Below are 23,188 nucleotides of genomic sequence, written 5' to 3'. Positions count from 1 at the left end.
AAACCTGGGTCCCTGGTGCTGTGAGGCAGCAGTGCTAACCACTGTGCTACCATGCCGCCCAATAGCTAAAATTCAGAGAGCTTCTTCCCATTGCTGCGTTAGCTCAGTGTCTGAGTAGCAATCTCCTGTACTAAGAACGGTAGAACATCCAAGCTAGCCAACAAATGAATGGAATCTCAAAGCACATGGAACAGAACATCACAGCTAAGTAGCCCAGCTGAACCCCACTGTACCAATACAGGAAGGACGACATGGAAAGGGTATCGTGGTTAACACAAAATGTTCTTTCCATTTCCAGACAAAAGATCATTTCTGTAAACTGTAAGACCAACAATTATGAAAACAGAAATAGCGATTTTTAAAAAATTATTCTTTGATGGTATGTGAACGTTGCTAACAAGGCCAGTCTATCCCTACTTGCTTTCTAGAAGGTGGTGATAAGCCACCTTCTTGAACCGTTCACCTGGTGTAGGTACACCCGCAATACCATTAGGAAGAGAGTTCCAGGACTTTGAGAGTTTCAGCAACGTAGAAACATGTTGGGGAAACAACAACATGAAGCAGGTTCCTAAAGATGAGCATTCACCTGAATGAAACATCAGCTGGTCATTTCTCATTTTGCATGTGGACGTAGTGGCTTTACTAGGCCATTTCAGAGGCAGTTATGAGTCAACCACATTACTGTGGAACTGGAGTCACATGTAGGCATGGCTGGTTTCCTAAATGTAATAACCTCACTGAGACCAGTCTTCCTTCACCAATGCCCTCTTTAAAAAGGGGGATTTAATAATGGGAAACAAGGAAATGGCCGAGGCCTTAAACAAGTTCTTTGTGTCGGTCTTCACGGTAGAGGACACAAATAGAGTACCGATAATTGATGGTCGTGGGACTGTAGGGGGTGAGGACCTTAAACCGATTACTATTGCTAAAGAGGTAGTGCTGGGTAGGCTAATGGGACTAAAGGTAGACAAATCCCTGGGTCCGGATGGAATGCATCCCAGGGTACTAAAAGAAATGGCAGAAGTAATAGCAGATGTGTTAGTTGTAATTTATCAAAATTGGCTGGACTCTGGGGAGGTGCCAACTGATTGGAAAACAGCTAATGTGACGCCACTGTTTAAAAAAGGAGGTAGACAAAAGACGGGTAACTACAGACCGGTTAGTTTACCATCCGTAATTGGGAAAATGCTGGAATCCATCATTAAAGAAGAAATAGCAGGACACCTGGAAAAGAATGGTTCAATCAAGCAGACGCAGCATGGATTCATGAAGGGAAAGTCGTGTTTAATGAATTTACTGGATTTTATGAAGATGTAACGCGTGCGGTTGAGAGGGGAACTGGTGGATGCGGTGTTCTTAGACTTCCAGAAGGCGTTTGATAAGGTGGCTCACAAAAGGTTGCTGCAAAAGATTAAGATACACGGAGTTGGAGGTAAAGTGTTAATGTGGATTGAGGATTGGCTATCTAACAGGAAGCAGAGAGTTGGAATAAATGGGCGCTTTTGCGGTTGGCAGTTGGTGACTAGTGGTGTGCCGCAGGGACCGGTGCTGGGGCCTCAACTGTTTACCATATACATAGACAATCTGGAGGAGGGGACCAAGTGTAGGGTAACAAAGTTTGCTGATGACACGAAGATGAATGGGAAAACGAATTGCGTGGAGGATGCGGAAAGTCTGCAGAGAGATTTGGATAGGCTGAGTGGGTGAGAATCTGGCAGATGGAGTATAACGCTGCCAAGTGTGAGGTTATCCACTTTGGAAGGAATAATAGTAAAATGGACTCTTATTTAAAGGGTGCAAAATTACAACATGCTACTGGGCAGAGGGACCAGGGGGTCCTTGTGCATGAATTGCAAAAACTCAGTCTGCAGGTGCAGCAGGTGATCAAGAAGGCAAATGGAATGTTGGCCTTTATAGCGAGGAGGATAGAATATAAAAGCAAGGAGGTCTTGCTGCAGTACAGGGTACTGGTGAGGCTGCAACTAGAGCACTGTATGCAATTTTGGTCCCCTTATTTGCGAAAGGATATATTGGCCTTGGAGGGAGTACGGAGAAGGTTCACCAAATTGATTCCAGAGATGAGGGGGTTAGCTTATGAGGAGAGATTGAGTAGATTGGGTCTGTACTCGTTGGGGTTTAGAAGGCTGAGGGGGAATCTTATAGAGCCATATAAGATAATGAAGGGGCTAGATGGGGGAGAGGTAGCGAGATTATTTCCACTTAGAAAGGAAACAAGAACTAGAGGGTACAGCCTCAAAATAAGGGGGAGTCAGTTTAGAACAGAGTTGAGGAGGAACTTCTACTCCCAGAGATAGTGAATCTTTGGAATTCTCTGCCTGTTGAAATAGGGGAGGCTACCTCATTGAATATGTTTAAGTCACAGGTAGATAGATTTCTGATCAATAATGGAATTAAGGGTTATGGGGGGCAGGCGAGTAAGTGGAACTGAACCACTATCAGATCAGCCATGATCTTATTGAATGGCGGGGCAGGCTGAAGGGGCTAGATAGCCTACTCCTGCTTCTATTTCTTATGTTCCTATGTTCTCTATTTACAAAATACCGCTCAATAGCTACGGTGTACATGTCAAACCACAAAGTCCTTCGACTGCTGGCCTGAGTGGAACCAGCTGGTTTTAAACAACCCCACTATTCCTTCCTTATTGGGTGAACCTGCACTCAGTTAATAGGGGAGCTCATGTTCTGAGGCCCATGGGGAGATCTATAGACGATCCCCTATGGCCATCATAACACTACACATTAGTGAGCTAGAGGGGTTAATATGACCATTGACGATAGTTTTATGGTCACCATTAATGCAACAACTAGTCTTCAATTCTAGATTTTATCCGTTAAGTTTAAGTTGTGGTGGGATTTGAACCCCTGTCTGTAGAGCCTTTGGGTTACTAGTGACAGTACCAATACCCTGTCATCTCCCCCAAAAGGTAGTGGATTAAAAATCCGGTCAGTTGTGAATTGGATGCACTGACCATGCCCACATTGCAAAATTGTGACTGGGAGCATTGAATTTACCCCTTTACAGTAAGTGTTCTAATGGAATGTGACAGAGTGAAACTATCTTCTTCATGCATTTCAGTAATTCAGCACTTATCAAATTTAGATGATTTATTCTGAAAATCATTTATTTTGTTTCAAAATTCTGTTAGCTTTGTTGCTTGTTGAAAACTAGGTGGATGAATATGGTACCCAGCAGCCCATAGCCCTACTGAAACTTCTGCTGGAGAAAGGTGGAATGTATGATCGTGCTAAAGAGCTGAACTATAAGATCCTCAAAGACCTGGGCTTTGTTGCTGCAATGGGAAAAGCAGGAGGTGGACGGAATGAAGTGGATCCAAGATTTATCTCGCTCTTTTGTGTCTTCAACGTTACATTCCCAGCAGAAGAATCACTGTTTTCAATTTATGCTTCAATTCTGAAAGGCCATACATTGGTAAGTATCTGAAAAAGAGTTCTGTGCAGCAAGTCAGATAAGCTCTGGTTGTAGGAACCTCTCCTGATTTTTCCCCAGGGAAACTGAATCATAGAACTGGAAAATCCCAGTAGATGACCCCCGAGTTATCCTGAGTTAGCTGAGCAAAGGCTGGACAGTGATGAGAATGCTCACAGCAACCTCTGTGACCAAGCTTGACTGCTTAAGTAAATAAGATATGAGTGTAGAATTTGGTGGGAGAGTTGAGAGTGTGGATTGTATCTAATGGCATACTGGCATACTCGGTTCCAGTTGTTTTTGGACCCTGCAGTCCAAAATTTTATTTTACTGGAATTACAAGTTGTTAATGGAAAGAGAATTAGGGCATTTGGTAATCACTGGGACATCAGTGTATCAACTTCAACACTGAAATTCGAGGATGTGGAGGATGTGGTTAAGAAGGCGTATGGTGTACTGGCCTTCATCAATCGAGGAATTGAGTTTAGGAGTCTGGAGATAACGCTGCAACTTTATAGGACCCTGGTCGGACCCCACTTGGAGTACTGTGCTCAGTTCTGGTCGCCTCATTACAGGAAGGATGTGGAAGCTATTGAAAGGGTGCAGAGGAGATTTACAAGGATGTTGCCTGGATTGGGTGGCATGCCTTATGAGGATAAGTTGAGAACATAAGAACATAAGAAATAGGAGCAGGAGTAGGCCATCTAGCCCTTCGAGCCTGCCCCGCCATTCAATAAGATCATGGCTGATCTGTTGTGGCTCAGTTCCACTTTCCCGCCCTCTCCCCATAACCCTTAATCCCCTCTCTTATCAAGAACCCATCAACCCGCTTCTTAAAAATATTTAGCGAGGCAGCCTCCACCACTTCAACGGGCAGAGAATTCCAGAGATTCACCACCCTTTGAGTGAAGAAGTTCCTCCTCAACTCCGTTCTAAACCGCCTCCCCTTTATCTTGAGGCTGTGCCCCCTAGTCCTACTGTCTTTTTTGAGCGGGAAGAGTCTCTCCACCTCTATCCTATCCATCCCATTCATCATCTTATACGTCTCAATGAGATCTCCCCTCATTCTTCTAAACTCTAACGAGTACAAGCCTAGTTTATTCAGCCTCTCCTCATAGCTCAATCCCCTCAACTCCGGTATCAGCCTAGTAAACCTCCTCTGCACTCCCTCCAGGGCCAAAATATCCTTGGGGTGACCTGATCGAGATGTATAAAATGTTGAGAGGTATTGATGAGGTGGGTTCTCAGAGGCTTTTTCCCAGAGCTGAAATGGCTGCCACTAGAGGACACAGGCTTAAGGTGCTGGGGAGTAGGTACAGAGGAGATGTCAGGTGTAAGTTTTTCACTCAGAGGGTGGTGGGTGAGTGGAATTGGTTGCCGGTGGTGGTGGTGGAGGCAAATTCGATAGGGTCTTTTAAGAGACTTCTGGATGAGCACATAGGACTTAATAGGATTGAGTGTTATAGGTAAGCCTAGTAGGTAGAGATACGATCAGCGCAACTTGTGGGCCGAAGGACCTGTTTGTGCTGTAGTTTTTTTATGTTTCTATGATTCTATGACTGAGAATAAGTAAAGGAAGGACTAGGAGGGTGGCTGGATCAGAGCAGGTGAATTCAATGTCAAATCAGAGAAAGAAAGAGAAGGAAAGAAAGATCAGATTTTGAGAGAGAAAAAAGACAAAGAAAAAGGAAAACTAAAAATTTTTAAAATAACATTTTTAAAATCTTCAACAATGAATGATTATCTGAATGAATTTGACTCCAGAGATGGTAGATATGTGATTCCTATTTGATCATTTCTTTCCCCAACTGAAAGAGGAAGTGGGACAAAAAGAAGGGGCAGCTGTGTTGTATTTCTAAAATGTTCACTCTTTGTTACTCAGACTTTCACAGAAGAACTTCAAGCCATTTGCATTAAGATGACATCTGCTACTCTCCAGTTATACAATTTGATTGTACAGGAGCTGCCTCCAACTCCTTCGAAATTTCACTACATTTTCAATCTGAGAGACCTATCCAGGGTGTACAATGGACTCGTCCTTGCAACCCCTGAGCGGTGAGATTAAAGGGCTGTGTTTGTTGGATTTTATTTTAATTGAACTATTATTTTATCTTCCTATACATCATTGATGGTTCAGTTAGAAATGTATTTGCTTCTGAATCACAAGCCTCTGAGATTTGAACATAAAACTCAGGCTGATACTCTAGTGTGGTACAGAAGGCATGCTGCACTGTTGGAGGTTTTGGCTGAAATATTAATCTGCCCTTTCGGCTGGATGTAAAAAATGCAATGGTACTCTTTCGGAGAACAGGAGAGTTAGAACATAGAACATAGTTATCCCTTGTGTTCTGGCCAAAAGTCTATCCCTCAACTACCTGCGTCTTTTCACACTGCAGTTTATGAGAGTTTGCCATTTCAAAATGGCTGCCATATTTCATACATTATAACAGTGACTATAGATCATTGGTCATAAAACGCTTTGAGATGTCTGGTTTTCATTAAAAAGGGCTATGTCAGCGCAAGTCTTTTTCCTTTTTACCTGTGATTGGCTTAAGATCACTGAGGAAAGAACAAAGGCTTTGCACCTCTCCCATCTCTGGACCATCCCAAAGCATTTCACACCCAACAAAGTATTTGTAACATATAGTCACTGTTGTAATGTTGGCAACACCACAACACGACTCTACAAAATGGATGACCAGATAATCTATATTAATGCTGTTGACTGAGGAGTAAATATTTGACAAGTTACTAGAGGGTTTCCTCCTGCCCTTCTTGGAATAGTAATTGGATATATTACTGCAACCTAGAATGAGAGGGGAGAGATACGAAAGGGTTCAGAGGGCAGTTTTTTCACACAGAGGGCGGTGAGTGTCTGGAACAAACTGCCAGAGGTAGCAGTAGAGACGGGTACAATTTTGTCTTTCAAAAAGCATTTAGGCAGTTATATGGATAAGATGGGTATAGAGGGATATGGGCCAAATGCAGGCAATAGCTTAGGGGTTTAAAAAATAAAGGGCGGCACGGACAAGTTAGGCAGAAGGGCCTGTTTTCATGTTGTAAACCTCTCTGAATCTCTGACCTGGATGGTCTTTAATGTCTCATCTGAAATTCAGTACCTCAGGCAGTGTGGGACACCCTTATTACTGCACTGCAGTGATAGTTTAGGATATGCACTGGTGTCTCTGGGATTTAAACCCATCATCTCCTGACTCTCAGGTGAGAGTGTTTTATCTACTGAGCCATGGCTGGCATCAAATATTTACACTTTAATCAAGGAAGAGGATATTGTAAATATGTTCACTTTTCTTTGATATAACAGCACCTCCAGTACTTTTACCATTAATAGTGTGACAGTGATATTGGGAGAAGGTCCATTTCTACTCCGATTTCTGTGTTCAGTGTCTATACTTTTTGCTTTGAAATTGTTTCTATTTTTATCTCATCTGTACTGCATAGCCCCCTCTGGCTACATGATAGCAAAAGGTGTAATAGTACAGTGGTTATGGCACTGAACTGGCAATCCACAATCAGTGCACAACCTGCAACTCAGAACAAGTAGGTCAGAACCAGGATGTGATTGTCTACAGATGTCAGCTTAGAGATAAGGGCGAAAAGCTGCAGCATGCTACGGTGCAGAGGGACCTGGGGGTCCTTGTGCATGAGTCGCAAAAACCCAGTCTGCAGGTGCAGCAGGTGATCAAGAAGGCGAATGGGGTGCTGGCCTTTATAGCGAGGGGGATAGAATATAAAAGCAGGGAGGTCTTGCTGCGACTGTACAGGGCACTGGTGAGGCCGCAGCTGGAGTACTGTGTGCAGTTTTGGTCGCCGCACTTGCGCAAGGATATTTTGGCCTTGGAGGGAGTGCAGAGGAGGTTCACTAGGCTGATACCGGAGATGAGAGGGTTGGACAATGAAGAGAAACTAAATAGACGGGGTCTGTACCCGTTGGAGTTTAGAAGGATGAGGGGGGATCTTATAGAGACGTATAAGATAATGAAGGGGATGGATAAGGTAGAGGTAGAGAGATTCTTTCCGCTCAGAAAGGACAGCAGGACTAGAGGGCACAGCCTCAAGATAAGTGGGGGGGGGGGGGGCAGCTTAGAACGGAGTTGAGGAGGAACTTCTTCACTCAAAGTGTGGTGAATCTCTGGAATTCTCTGCCCATTGAAGTGGTGGAGACTGCCTCGCTAAATATATTTAAGACATGGGTAGATAGGTTTTTGGTAGGCAAGGGAATTAAGGGTTATGGGGAGAAAGCGGAAAAGTGGAACTGAGCCACTATAGATCAGCCATGATCTTATTGAATGGTGGGGCAGGCTCGAAGGGCTAGATGGCCTACTCCTGCTCCTATTTCTTATGTTCTTATGTAGAGATAGCAGCCTAAATTTCACACCCATTGGGCACGTGGATTTGGCACTTTCAGAAGTTGGTGTGAAATGCATTCTTGGTCAGCGTCAGCCAATCTCTGCTAGGTCTGGTGCTGCCAGGATTGTCTGGAAGAGGCCAGGCACCAATTAAAGGGAGGGTATAGGCCGGTGCTCCCTCAGGGAAGAGCTGCTGCGGAGCTGTGTTAGGGACTACTGACCGTGAAGATTAAATAGAGATGGAAAATCAATGTACAAAATGTCTGGGCAGCACATTCAGACATAAACTTTAGTCCCAGACATGTTTTTAACTTTATTTCAGCAGCAGCACTCCATTCTGCATGAGGGATTCCTTTTTCTCTCTCTCAGAATCTGCACATGTGAACAGACCTCTTTGAGGTTCTCCGACAGAAAGAGGATGTCATTTCACTGGCGGGGTCCCTATTCCACAGCTATTCACTCAGACCCATGCTATTCACACAACTTTTATTCGAAGTTTCTGCCTATTTCTAGAAAGTTCAGAGCCTTTCAAATACCTTCCAATCCTAGAAAACCTTAGTTTCCATTCATTCCAACTCTCATTTAAAAGTAGTTTATTTATTAATTACAAATAAGGCTTACATTAATGCTACAATTAAGTTACTGTGAAATTCCCCTAATCCCTATTATCCTGTTATTTGATTGACAACTTAATGGTTTTCTACTCAGCCTCCTGTCAGCTGTCTTTATTTATCTTTGTCTTAACATTTGAATGCATTCAAGTCCTCCCATTGTTTAGGCTTAATCTGGACAATTGTGAAGTGATGCATTTGAGAAGATCAAATTTAAGTATGAATTATACTGCAAATGGCAGAATCCTTAGGAACATTAACGTACGCAGGGATCTGGGTGTGCAGGTCCACAGTTCCCTAAAAGTGGCAACATACTGGCCAAGGTCATTAAGAAGGAATAATGTTGGGCCGGATGGGATTTCTCCCAGGTTACTGGGGGAGGCAAGGAGAGAAATAGTTGGGGCCTTAACAGGTATCTTCACATCCTTTTTGACCACGAAGTTCCAGAGGACTGGAGAATAGCCAATGTTGTTCCCTTGTTTAAGAAAGGAAGCAGGGATAATCCAGCAAATTATAGGCCAGTGAGCCAGACATCAGTGGTAGGAAAGCTTTTGGAGAAGATTCGGAGGGACAGAATATATGGAGGAAAATAGACTAGTTAGTGACAGGCAGCATGGTTTTGTACAGGGAAGGTGATATCTCACTGAGTTGATTGAGTTTTTTGAAGATGTGACAAAGATAATTGATGAGGGAAGGGCTGTGGATGTAGTTTATATGGACTTTAGTAAGGTACTTGACAAGGTCCCACATTGCAGACTGGTAAGAAAGTAAAATCACAGGGGATTCGGGTGGACTGGCTAGATGGATACAAAATTGGATTGGATATAGAAGATAGAGAGTAGCAGTGGAAGGGTGTTTTTCAGAATGGAGCTTGTGGAGTTCCACAGGAATCAATGTTGGGATCTCTTTTGTGGTATATATAAATGACCTGGAGGAAAATGTAGATTGTCTGATTAGTAAGTTTGCACATGACACAAAGATTGAGGTGGAGTTGCTGATAGTGCCGGGGATTGTCAGAGGATACAGGAGGATATAGATAAATTGTAGACTTGGGCACAGAAATGACAGATCAAGCTTAAACTGGATAATTGCGAAGTGATGCATTTTGGAGGATCAAATTTAAGTATGAATTGTGCTGCAAATGGCAGAATCCTTAGGAACATTAACATACACAGGGATCTGGGTGTGCAGGTCCATAGTTCCTTAAAAGTGGCAACACAATGACCAAGGTGATTAAGGAATATGGCATGCTTGCCTTCATCAGCAGGGCATTGAGTACAGGAGTTGGGAAATCATATTGCAGCTATGTAAAACCTTGGTTAGGCTACATTTGGAGTATTGCATACAGTTCACATTACCAGAATGATGTGGAAGCTTTGTCGGGAGTGCGAAGAAAGTTCACCAGGATATTGCTTGGTCTTGAGATTGTTGGCTACGAGGAGGGGTTGAATGAACTAGGATTGTTTTCACTGGAAAGACAGAAGACCTGATAGAGGTCTACAAAATTATGAGAGGCATAGACAGGGTGGAAGTATCAATTACAAGTGGGCACAGGTTCAAGGTGAGGTGAGGTGTGGTGGGGGGGGGGTTAGTTTAAGGGAGATGTGCAGATGAAGTTTTTCATGCAGAGAGTGCGTGTGTATCATAATGTGCTGCCAGAGGAGGTAGTGTAAGCAAGCACATTAGCAACATTTAAGAGGAATCTGAATGGGTAAGTGAATGGAGAAGGAAGAGAGGGATGCAGACTGAGTAATGGCAGAAGGTTTTTTTTGTTAGGACATCATAATCGGCACAGGCATGGAGGGCTGAACGGCCTGTTCCTGTGCTGTACTTTATTCTTTGTTTATACAAAAGAGGAAGTGAAAGGACTTAGCTGATTTGCATTTGCTTGCAGCTGTGACCCATCCTCTGCAGCCTGGCAGCTGCAGAGGGCACATGTGTACTGGACTTATCTCCTTGACCTCCCCCCATCAGAACTCTGATGTCAGTGCCAGTGGGCAGTGCATTGTTGGCACTGCCAAGGTGTGGGGCCTGAAGGGGGTCTGAGTGGTGGCCTAAGGGAGAAAGAATCTGAGTGGAGGTCTGGGGAGAGGGGATTGCTGAATTGGTGTCTGCGGAGGAAGGGGGCTGAGTGGGGGGACCTGCGAAGGGGGTGGGTTGGATCACCCTTCTGCCTGAAATAGGAGCAGGAGTAGGCCTTCTAGCCCCTTGAGCCTGTCCCACCATTCAATAAGATCATGGCTGATCTGGGGGATAGGATACCCATTATTAGAGTGCTGGAATGGAGGGTTTGGTGGTGTTCCCCTGCTCACCATTTTGGTTTTTGGATGGAGGGGACTGGTGTCATGACTATCATAGAAGCCCTACAGTGCAAAAAGAGGCATTCGGCCCATCTAGTCTGCACTGACCACAATCCCACCCAGGCCCCAGCCCCATATCTCTATATATTTTACCTGTTAATCCTCTAATCTATGCATCTCAGGGGTAATTTTTAGCATGGCCAATCAACCTAACCCACACATCTTTGGACTGGGAGAGGAAATTGAAGCACCTGGAGGAAACCCACGCAGACACGAGGAGAATGTGCAAACTCCACACAGACAGTGACCCAAGCCGGGAATCGAACCCAGATCCCTGGAACTGTGAAGCAGCAATGTTAACCACTATGCTACTGTGCCACCCAAAATCTGACTGGGACAAAGCCTGAAAAGCCTGGCTGGTCAGTGTGATTTGTGGGATGCATTAATTTGCATCGATCAGTTTGGAGAATCCCACTGGACAGATGTTGCCAGTGCCAGTGAGAAACACAGATGTCTGGTTTTCCTGCTGGCGTGTGGCCTTCAGGAGAGTTGGCCCCAAATCATGGAATCAGCAGCATAATCACAAGGGTTACTGACGAACTGCAGGGTAATATAACTATCTGCAGAGGCTTGAAAAGGCCAAAGCCATGACAGAATCATTGAGCAACATCCAGGATCTCGCCAGAGTTTCACTGAAATCTTTGCACCTTCAACATGTCATTGTCCTGAAACCCTGGTAAACATGTCACATCAAGCTGTCTCCAGCTCCTCTTGATGAACACCAAGGACAATGCAGTGTAAGACTGGTGGTCTGAGTATTTGCCTGAAGACAGGATACAATGTTTTCCATCAAACTCAAAACACCCTGTCTTCAAACCGAGATTGTGAAAATATGGCAGCCAATTCCCAAATTCAGACGGGAAATCACTCCCAGCTCCCCCCGGGGGACTGGGCGCACAGATATTCCTTCTCTGATTCCATCTCCCTAGAACACCAGGATGTTCATCATACCATGTAGCAAGATTTCTAAGGAGTGAGGGTGAGACACCGCTGAGGAAAGTGCCCTCTCGACTGACAGAATTCCCTTCTCTGCTTCATCCATTTTCTTCAGGATAGCTTGCATTTACCAATGTGAGCACTAATATTCTGTGCCAGGGAGCCGAGACTGTTCACAATTTCACCCATAATGGCAGCCATCGGCATTGCCAGAGTGTGAACCCGCTTACCAGCCAAACCACCACTGTGAACTGGCTTCCACCCCGACCTGAGCCCCACCCTAGCCTAGGTCCCATCCTGACCTGGACCTCATCCCGACTTGGACCTCACCTCGATCTGGGCTCAACCCCAGCCTGTGCCCCATCCTGGCCTGGGTCCTATCTGAGCCTGGGCCCATCTGGCCTGGACCCCACCTCGACCTGGGCTCCACCCCGACCTGGGCCCCACCCTGGCCTGGATCCCACCCTGGATTAAAAGTGCCAGAGCTCGCTGAAGGGAAGTGCTTCCTCACTTACACCATGTGCCCCCCTTGAGATATATCATGTTAACATTGTGCCTCCTTGTTCAGGGCTCCCCACAAGAGGAAATAGTTTCTTTGTATATACTCTTTAAATCGCGCTATCATTTTAAACACCTCAATCAGATCACCGATTCATCTTCTAAACTCAAGTTTCTGCCAAGTTTATGCAATTTTCCCTTATCAATTAAGTTTAAACTGTGGTATAATCCTGGTGAATCACCCTGTATCTATTCGAAGACCATTTCCTGAATGCCCAGAACTTCAGCTTTTACATAACTATAACATGTAGGTTTTTAATTTCTATTATATGTCACCAAATATATTGCACAACTTCTTCTTCCCTTCCCAATTCTCTTCCAATCATTGTGGTTTCCTGCTGATATTAACTGGCCCCCTTTCTACTGGGATTTAATTTGGCATCATCCTGGTTTGTGCAGTTCAGTCCCACTCCAGTCTGTTGATTCCTGTGGCAGTACAAAGCAATATTCTTGAATTGTCAGTTGGTCCATAGCTGTGACATTCAGTCCATACCTGAGTAGCCTTTGTATATGGCTATAGGATTAGGAATGTAGCAGCAGGAGGATCTCTTTGAGCTTCTCGAGCTTGCTTCACTGCTCACAAGAACACACAACACAAGAAGCAGAAGCAGGAGTATGTCATGAGAACATCAGGAATAGGAGCAGGAGTAGGCCATCTAGCCCTTCGAGCCTGCCCTGCTATTCAGTAAGATCATGGCTGATCTGCAGTGGATCAGTTCCACTTTCCCGCTTTCTCCCCATAACCCTTAATTCCCTTGTCTATCAGAAACCTATCTACCTGTGACTTAAATATATTCAGCAAGGTAGTCTCCACCACTTCAACGGGCAGAGAATTCCAGAGATTCACCACACTTTGAGTGAAGAAGTTCCTCCTCAACTCCGATCTAAACTGCCCCCCCTTATCTTGGGGCAGTGCCCTCTAGTCCTGCTATCCTTTCTAAGCAGGAAGAATCTCTCTACCTCTACCCTATCCATCCCTTTCATTATCTTATACGTCTCTATAAGATCCCCCCTCATCCTTCTAAACTCCAATGAGTACAGACCCAGTCTATTTAGTCTCTCTTCATAGTCCAACCCCCTCATATCCGGTATCAGCCTAGTGAATCTCCTCTGCACTCCCTCCAAGGCCAATATATCCTTGCGCAAGTGCGGCGACCAAAACTGCACACAGTACTCTAGCTGCAGCCTCACCAGTGCCCTGTACGGTTGCAGCAAGACCTCCCTGCTTTTATATTCTATCCCCCTCGCTATAAAGGCCAGCATTCCATTCGCCTTCTTAGAACATAGAACATTACAGCGCAGAACAGGCCCTTTGGCCCACGATGTTGCGCTGACCAGTTAAAAAACAATGACCCTCTAACCTAAACCAATCCCTTTTCATCCATAAACCTATCCACGGATCTCTTAAACGCCCCCAAACTAGGCGCATTTACAACTGCAGCAGGCAGGGCATTCCAATCCCTCACCACCCTCTGGGTAAAGAACCTACCCCTGACATCTGTCCTATAACTACCCCCCCTTAATTTAAAGCCATGCCTCCTCGTGCTAGCTTTCTCCATCCGAGGAAAAAGGCTATCACTATCCACCCTATCTAAACCTCTAATCATCTTATATGTTTCAATAAGATCCCCTCTTAGCCGCCTTCTTTCTAGCGAAAACAACCCCAAATCGCTCAGTGTCTCCTCATAGGACCTCCCCAACATACCAGGCAACATCCTGGTAAACCTCCTCTGCACCCTCTCCAAAGCCTCCACATCCTTCCTATAATGTGGGGACCAGAACTGTACACAATACTCCAAGTGCGGCCGCACCAGAGTTGTGTACAGTTGCAACATGACGCTGCAACTCCTAAATTCAGACCCCCTACCAATAAACGCCAAGACACCGTATGCCTTCTTAACAACCTTATCTACTTGATTCCCAACTTTCAGGGATCTATGTACACATACACCTAGATCCCTCTGTTCATCCACACTATTCAGAGTCCTTTCGTTAGCCCTATACTCGACACAACTGTTATTCCTACCAAAGTGAATTACCTCACACTTCTCCGCATTAAACTCCATCCGCCACCTCTCGGCCCAGCTCTGCAACCTGTCTAAGTCTCCCTGCAAACTATGACACCCTTCCTCACAATCTACCACACCTTCGACTTTGGTGTCATCAGCAAATTTACTAATCCACCCAACTATACCCTCATCCAGATCATTAATAAAAATTACAAACAGCAGTGGCCCCAAAACAGATCCCTGAGGCACACCACTCGTAACCGAACTCCATGACAAATATTTACCATCAACCACCACCCTCTGTCTCCTATCTGCTAGCCAATTCCTGATCCAATTTCCTAGATTACCCTCAATCCCATACATTTGCATTTTCTGCAGAAGCCTACCATGGTGAACCTTATCAAACGCCTTACTAAAATCCATATATACCACGTCAACTGCCTTACCCCCATCCACCTCTTTGGTCACTTTCTCAAAAAACTCAATAAGGTTAGTAAGGCACGACCTACCCGCTACAAAACCATGCTGACGATCTCCAATCAATTCATTACTCTCCAAATAACTATAAATCCTATCCCTAATAACTTTTTCTAAAACCTTACCCACAACAGAAGTAAGACTCACCGGTCTATAATTCCCGGGGAAGTCTCTGTTCCCCTTCTTAAACAATGGGATAACATTCGCTATCCTCCAATCTTCCGGTACTATACCTGAGACCAACGACGACCTGAAGATCAGAGCCAGAGGCTCTGCAATCACCTCTCTTGCCTCCCAGAGAATCCTAGGGTAAATCCCGTCCGGACCAGGGGACTTATCTATTTTCAAACCCTCAAGAATATCCAGCAGGATCATCCCCCTTATGAACTGCAATACTGTCTAGTTTACACCCCTGCCACCCAGTGTTCTCCTCAGCTACATTCATGTCCCCCTGCGTGAACACCGAAGAGAAATATTGGTTCAATGCCTCTCCAATCTCTTCCGGTTCCACACACAACTTCCCTCTGCTGTCTATAACTGGCCCTAATCTTGCCCTAACCAACCTTCTGTTCTTAACATACCTATATCAGGAATTGGCTAGCAGATAGGAGACAGAGGGTGGTGGTTGATGGTAAATATTCGTCATGGAGTTCGGTTACGAGTGGTGTGCCTCAGGGATCTGTTTTGGGGCCACTGCTGTTTGTAATTTTTATTAATGATCTGGATGAGGGTATAGTTGGGTGGATTAGTAAGTTTGCTGATGACACCAAAGTCGGAGGTGTGGTAGATTGTGAGGAAGGGTGTCATAGTTTGCAGGGTGACTTAGAAAGGTTGCAGAGCTGGGCCGAGAGGTGGCGGATGGAGTTTAATGTGGAGAAGTGTGAGGTAATTCATTTCGGTAGGAATAACAGATGTGTTGAGTATAGGGCTAACGGGAGGACTTTGAATAGTGTGGAGGAGCAGAGGGATCTAGGTGTATGTGTACATAGAACATAGAACATAGAACACTACAGCACAAACAGGCCCTCGGCCCACAAGTTGCGCCGATCACATCACCTACCAACCTACAGACCTATCTATAACCCTCAATCTCATTAAACCCCATATACTCATCCAGAAGTCTTTTAAAAGACCCCAGCGAGTTCGCCTCCACCACCACTGACGGCAGCCGATTCCATTCACTCACCACCCTCTGAGTGAAAAACTTACCCCTAACATCACTTCTGAACCTCCCTCCCCGCACCTTAAATCTGTGTCCTCTCGTAGCGACCATTTCAACCCGGGGAAATAGCCTCTGAGAGTCCACCCTATCTATTCCTCTCAACATTTTGTAAACTTCTATCAGGTCGCCTCTCAACCTTCGTCTCTCCAGGGAAAAGAGTCCCAGCTCCCTCAACCTAACTTCATAAGGCATGCCTCCCAGTCCAGGCAACATCCTTGTAAATCTCCTCTGCACCCTTTCAATAGCTTCTACATCTTTCCTATAGTGAGGCGACCAGAACTGCGCACAATACTCCAAATGAGGCCTGACAAGGGTCTTATAAAGTTCCAGCATTACCTCCCGACTCCTAAACTCAATCCCTCGATTAATGAAGGCCAGTACACCATACGCCTTCTTGACCACCTCCTCCACCTGCGAGGCCGATTTAAGAGTCCTGTGGACCCGGACCCCAAGATCCTTCTGCTCCTCAACACTACTCAGACTTCTGCCCTTGATAGTGTACTCGTTCATCCCGTTGGTTCTGCCAAAATGGACGACTACACATTTATCCGCGTTGAAGTCCATCTGCCATTTCTCCGCCCAGTCCTGCATCCTATCTATGTCCTGCTGCAACTTTTGCCATCCTTCCAGATCATCCACAACACCACCGACCTTCGTGTCATCAGCGAACTTACTTACCCATCCCTCCACTTCCTCATCCAGGTCATTTATGAAAATGACAAACAACAAGGGTCCCAGAACAGATCCTTGAGGCACTCCGCTGGTGACTGAAAATAGATCCCTGAAAGTTGGGAATCAAGTAGATAATGTTGTTAAGAAGGCATACGGTGTCTTGGCGTTTATTGGTAGGGGGATTGAATTTAGGAGTCGCAGCGTCATGATGCAACTGTACACAACTCTGGTGCGGCCGCACTTGGAGTATTGTGTGCAGTTCTGGTCCCCACATTACAGGAAGGATGTAGAGGCTTTGGAGAGGGTGCAGAGGAGGTTTACCAGGATGTTGCCTGGTATGGAGGGGAGATCCTATGAGGAGGGACTGAGAGATTTGGGGTTGTTTTCGCTGGAAAGAAGGCGGCTAAGAGGGGACCTTATTGAAACATATAAGATGATTAGAGGTTTAGACAGGGTGGATAGTGATAGCCTTTTTCCTAGGATGGAGAAAGCTAGCACGAGGGGGCACGGCTTTAAATTAAGGGGGGGTAGTTATAGGACAGATGTCAGGGGTAGGTTCTTTACCCAGAGGGTGGTGAGGGACTGGAATGCCCTGCCAGCTGCAGTTGTAAATGAGCCTAGTTTGGGGGCGTTTAAGAGATCTGTGGATAGGTTTATGGACGAAATGGGATTGGTTTAGATTAGTGGGTTAGTGTTTTTTTTTAAAAAGCTGGCCGGCGCAACATCGTGGGCCGAAGGGCCTGTTCTGCGCTGTAATGTTTTATGTTCTATAGAACGCTTTAGGATTCTCCTTAATCCTATCAGCCAAAGTCTTCTCATGTCCTCTTTTAGCCCTTCTTAACTCATTCTTCAACTCCCTCCTAGCCAATCTAAAGCTTTCTAGTGCACTACCCGAGCCCTCAAGTCTCATCCGAACATAAGCCTCCTTTTTCTTTTTAACCAACGAGTCAACTTTTTTAGTGCACCACGGTTCCCTAGCTCTACCAATTCCTCCTTGCCTGACAGGGACATACCTATCAAGGACTCGCAGTAGCTGCTCCTTGAAAAAACTCCACATTTTGGACGTTCCCAGTCCCTGTAGTCTCTTGATCACCTGCTGCACCTGCAGACTGGGTTTTTGCAACTCATGCACAAGGACCCCCAGGTCCCTCTGCACCATAGCACGCTGCAGCTTTTCGCCCTTTAAATAGTAATCCCTCCTACTATTATTTCTGCCAAAGTGGATAACCTCACACTTGCTAACATTGTACTCCATCTGCCAGGTCCTCGTCTACTCGCTCAGCCTATCCAGATCCCTCTGCAGACTTTCCGCACCCTCCACGCAATTTGCTTTTCGTGTCATCAGACCCTTCAATCTTGCCCGTCATTCAATACAATCAGGGCTGATCTATATCAGGCCCAACTCTTTTTCTGCCATTTCCCCACAGCCCTCAATCTATCAAATATTTGTCCACCTCCACTTTAAATATTCCTTCCTCCAGCATCCTTTGGGGCAGAGAATTCCAGAGATTCAACACCCTCTGCGAGAAGAAATTTTTACACACCTCAGTTTTAAATGACCGGCCTTTTACATTGTAGCAATGTCCTCTTGTTCGAGACTCTCTCACATGTGAAAACTCCGTTAGAGCATGGTGATGTGCAGGGCAACTCCCTTTACCTGCCCCTAGGTTTATATCCCCTGATGGAAAGCTGAAATTAACAGAGTTAGTCAAGCATTTAGGCGTATCAGAGGAACAGTCACGTGCAATGAGGTTAAAAAAAAATTAAACTGCAAATGATAAGATTGCAGTTAGAAAGTGAACTTAAAAGGCTGGAGTTGGAAAAAGAGAGAGGAAAGGGAAAGATTGTTTTGAGTTGGAATCAGAAGAAAAAAGATTTCAAATGACAAGTGAAAGTACAAGATGGAAATGATGGTGAGGAAGCTCAGCATCACCAACTGCCTGATAAGGATATATACAAATATCTTGAAACATTACCAAAATTTGATGGAAAGGATGCAGATGCCTTTTTTATTTCTTTTGACAAATTGGCTACACAGGTAAAATGGCCAGACGAGGTGTGGGTGATGTTAATTCAGACCATGTTAGTAGACAGGGCTACTGAGGTGTTTGCAACACTGTCAGAGGAGGTGTCAGAAAAGTATGAAGAAGTAAAGAAGGCTGTTTTGAGGTTTTACGAATTGATACCAGAAGCATACAGACATTACAGGGACTGGGAACGTCCGAAATGTGGAGTTTTTTCAAGGAGCAGCTACTGCGAGTCCTTGATAGGTATGTCCCTGTCAGGCATGGAGGATTTGGTAGATCTAGGGAACCGTGGTGCACTAAAAGAGTTGAGTCGATGGTTAAAAAGAAAAAGGAGGCTTATGTTCGGATGAGATTGGAGGGCTCAGATAGTGCACTAGAAAGCTTTAGAGTGGCTAGGAGGGAGTTGAAGAGTGAGTTGAGAAGGGCTAAAAGAGGACATGAGAAGACTTTGGCTGATAGGATTAAGGAGAATCCTAAGGCGTTCTATAGGTATGTCAAGAACAGAAGGTTGGTCAGGGCAAGATTAGGGCCAGTTACAGACAGCAGGGGGAAGTTGTGTGTGGAACCGGAGGAGATTGGAGAAGTATTGAACCAATATTTCTCTTCGGTGTTCACGCAGGGGGACATGAATATAGCTGAGGAGGACATTGGGTTGCAGGGGTGTAAAATAGACAGTATTACGGTTGATAAGGGGGATGTGCTGGAAATTCTTGAGGGGCTGAAAATAGATAAGTCCCCTGGTCCGGATGGGATCTACCCTAGGATTCTCTGGGAGGCTAGAGAGGTGATTGCAGAGCCTCTGGCTCTGATCTTCAGGTCGTCATTGGTCTCTGGTGTAGTCCCGGAGGATTGGCGAATGTTGTCCCATTGTTTAAGAAGGGGAACAGAGACTTTGCCGGGAATTATAGACCGGTGAGTCTTACTTCTGTTGTGGGCAAGGTTTTAGAAAAAATTATTAGGGATAGGATTTATAGTTATTTGGAGTGTAATGAATTGATTAGAAATAGTCAGCATGGTTTTGTAGCGGGTAGGTCGTGCCTTACTAACCTTATTGAGTTTTTTGAGAAGGTGACCAAAGAGGTGGATGGGGGCAAGGCAGTTGACGTGGTATATATGGATTTTAGTAAGGCGTTCGATAAGGTTCACCATGGTAGGCTTCTGCAGAAAATGCAGATGTATGGGATTGTGGGTAATCTAGGAAGTTGGATCAGGAATTGGCTATCAGATAGGAGACAGAGGGTGGTGGTTGATGGTAAATATTCATCATGGAGTTCAGTTACGAGTGGTGTGCCTCAGGGATCTGTTTTGGGGCCACTGTTGTTTGTAATTTTTATTAATGATCTGGATGAGGGTATAGTTGGGTGGATTAGTAAATTTGCTGATGACACCAAAGTTGGAGGTGTGGTAGATTGTGAGGAAGGGTGTCATAGTCTGCAGGGAGACTTAGATAGGTTGCAGAGCTGGGCCGAGAGGTGGCGGATGGAATTTAATGCGGAGAAGTGTGAGGTAATTCACTTTGGTAGGAGCAACAGATGTGTCGAGTATAGGGCTAACGGGAGGACTTTGAATAGTGTGGATGAACAGAGGGATCTAGGTGTATGTGTACATAGATCCCTGAAAGTTGGGAATCAAGTAGATAAGGTTGTTAAGAAGGCGTACGGTGTCTTGGCGTTTATTGGTAGGGGGATTGAATTTAGGAGTCGCAGCGTCATGTTGCAACTGTACACTACTCTAGTGCGGCCGCACTTGGAGTACTGTGTGCAGTTCTGGTCCCTGCATTACAAGAAGGATGTGGAGGCGTTGGAGAGGGTGCAGAGGAGGTTTACTAGGATGTTGCCTGGTATGGTGGGGAGGTCCTATGAGGAGAGACTGAGGGATTTAGGGTTGTTTTCGTTGGAAAGAAGGCGGCTAAGAGGGGATCTTATTGAAACATATAAGATGATTAGAGGTTTAGATAGGGTGGATAGTGATAGCCTTTTTCCTTAGATGGAGAAAGCTAGCACGAGGGGGCATGGCTTTAAATTAAGGGGGGGTAGCTACAGGACGGATGTCAGGGGTAGGTTCTTTACCCAGCGGGTGGTGAGGGATTGGAATGCCCTGCCTGCTGCAGTTGTAAATGCGTCTAGTTTGGGGGCGTTTAAGAGATCTCTGGATAGGTTTATGGACGAAAAGGGATTGGTATAGGCTAGTGGGTCATTGTTTTTGTAACTGGTCGGCGCAACATCGTGGGCCGAAGGGCCTGTTCTGCGCTGTAATGTTCTATGTTCTATGTTCTATGATATCCTTACCTAACTAAAACATATTGACCTTTCATTGGGAAAGTTCCAATTGTCTCTGCATTCATCAGAGGAGAGAGAGTTCCAGATTTCTATTTTTTTCAAAAGAGATTTGTTCATTTATTGACTTGTGCTCACAATTGTTCTCATCCTTCTAATATTTGCCAAGGTTTCAGACAGTTGGACAGATGGTCAGGCTGTGGAGGAATGAATGTCTTCGTGTGTTCCATGACAGGCTTATTAATGAAGAAGACAAAAAGCTGGTTAGTATAAAAATGAAGGGATCTCCGAGTGACCAATGGACTCAATTTTCTCAGCCCCGTGGCGATGGGCTGGCGGTGTGACAGAGGAAAGTGTTAGAGAGCGATCAGCCTGATGCCTTCCCACTGACTCGGCATATTGCCACAGGAGCAGAAACCTGCTGCGGACCCTGCTCCATAAGCCACGGAGCACTCAGTAAGGAAGATCCACTCAGGGAACCCAGGAAGAGAGCGCCAGGGCTTATCTAATATCATTAATGACCCAATTAAGCCACTTCCCACCCTCTGCAGGCATTCTGGGAAGTCCCACTATCATGTGGGGTGACGATTAGATAAGCCCTGGCGTTCTCTTCCTGGGTTCCCTGAGTGGATCTTCCTTACTGAGTGCTCCGTGGCTTACAGAGAGGTGCCCGCTGCAGGTTTCTGCCCCTATGCCAAAAGCGCTGCCCATTGACTCCCACTTTTATTCAGCCCCGAGGCAGCGGCCAGTCTGCATCCTCCTCTGAAAAATTCAGACTCTTGTTTCAGATGATACAAATTTCTGCTAATACAAGATCATACAATTGTAGGGCAGCAATATATTAAGAACATTTGTCTCATTTAAACTTACAAAAATATGATTTGTTAAGGTGAATTTTTGTCAACTATGTCAAAGATTACTCACCCAATATCCTTTCCTTTAATGTTTTTTCTTTTGCATTATTTTTGTATTTTAAGGTTCAGAGTCACATTGCAAACTTAATAGAAGAACATTTCCCAAGTGTGATTGAGCAAGCCTTAAGGGACCCAATACTTTTTGGGGACTACCGAACGTTTATGAATGAGGGGGAGCCTCGTATATATGAAGATATTCAGGATTATGAGGCAGCTAAAGCTCTGTTTCAGGTATATAGTAAAAGCCGATTGCAAGATAAAGCCTAATGAACAGTCAGTCACAATTTTCATTCCAGCTCAAAGTAATCCACTCCCTTTAAAAAATGTAATTAAAGACCATAAGAGATAGGAGCAGAATTAGGCCACTCGGCCCATCAAGTCTGCTCTGCTATTCAATCACGGCTGATATTTTTCTCATACCCATTCTCCTGCCTTTTCCCCATAACCCCTGATCCCCTTATTGATCAAGAACCACTCTATCTCTGTCTTAAAGACACTCAATGACCTGTCCTTCTGAAGCAAAGAGTTCCACAGATTCACTACTCTCTGGCTGAAAAAATTCCTTCTCATCTCTGTTTTAAAGGATTGTTTCTTTAGCCTGAGATTGTGCCCTCTGGTTCTAGTTTTTTCTACAAGTGGAAACATCCTCTCCACGTTCAATCTATCCAGGCTTCACAGTATCTTTAAGTTTCAAAAAGATCCCCCCTCATCCTTCTAAATTCCAACAAGTACAGACCCAGAGTCCTCAACCGTTCCTCATATAACAAGCTCTTCATTCCAGGGATCATTCTTGTGAACCTCCTCTGGATCCTTTCCAAGGCAAGTACTTCCTTCCTTAAATATGGGGTCCAAAACTTCTCACAACTCTCCAAGTGGGGTTTGACCAGAGCCTTGTACAGCCTCAGAAGTATATCCCTGTTCTTGTATTCTAGCCCTCTAGACATGAATGTTAACATTGCATTTGCCTTCCTAACTGCCGACTGAACCTGCACGTTAACCTTAAGAGAATCGTGAACGAGGACTCCCAGGTCCCTTCATGTTTCTGATTTCCTAAGCATTTTCCCATTTAGAAAATAGCCTATGCCACCATTTCTCCTTTCAAAGTGCATAACCTCACACTTTTCCACATTGTATTCCATCTGCCACTTCTTTGCCCATTCTCCTAACCTGTCCAAGTCCTTCTGCAGTCCTCCTGCTTCCTCATTCTACCTGTCCCTCTACATATCTTTGTATCTTCTGCAAACTTAGCAACAATGCCTTCAATTCCTTCCTCCAAATCGTTAGTGTAGATTGTGAAAAGTTGTGGTCCCAG

The 23,188-nt window shown here is 45.0% G+C and overlaps 1 protein-coding gene across 1 annotated transcript in view; it reads left to right on the top strand.

Moving 5' to 3' along the window:
* The window catches only part of dnah10 (dynein axonemal heavy chain 10), a 337,567-nt gene that overhangs the window by 195,497 nt on the left and 118,882 nt on the right, over window positions 1-23,188 (top strand). The window contains exons 47-50 of the mRNA XM_080207920.1: window positions 3,190-3,450; window positions 5,330-5,502; window positions 21,132-21,225; window positions 21,940-22,107. Coding sequence (XP_080064046.1) covers window positions 3,190-3,450; window positions 5,330-5,502; window positions 21,132-21,225; window positions 21,940-22,107 — 696 coding nt within the window. The remainder of the gene's footprint in view (window positions 1-3,189; window positions 3,451-5,329; window positions 5,503-21,131; window positions 21,226-21,939; window positions 22,108-23,188) is intronic.

Source organism: Carcharhinus amblyrhynchos, chromosome 20 (genome assembly GCF_965287045.1).
Source record: "Carcharhinus amblyrhynchos chromosome 20, sCarAmb.v2.hapA, whole genome shotgun sequence".
In the NCBI taxonomy this organism is placed as follows: domain Eukaryota; kingdom Metazoa; phylum Chordata; class Chondrichthyes; order Carcharhiniformes; family Carcharhinidae; genus Carcharhinus; species Carcharhinus amblyrhynchos.
The sequence above is the reverse complement of the archived record's forward strand: the minus strand, read 5'-3'. Positions and strand labels throughout refer to the sequence as shown.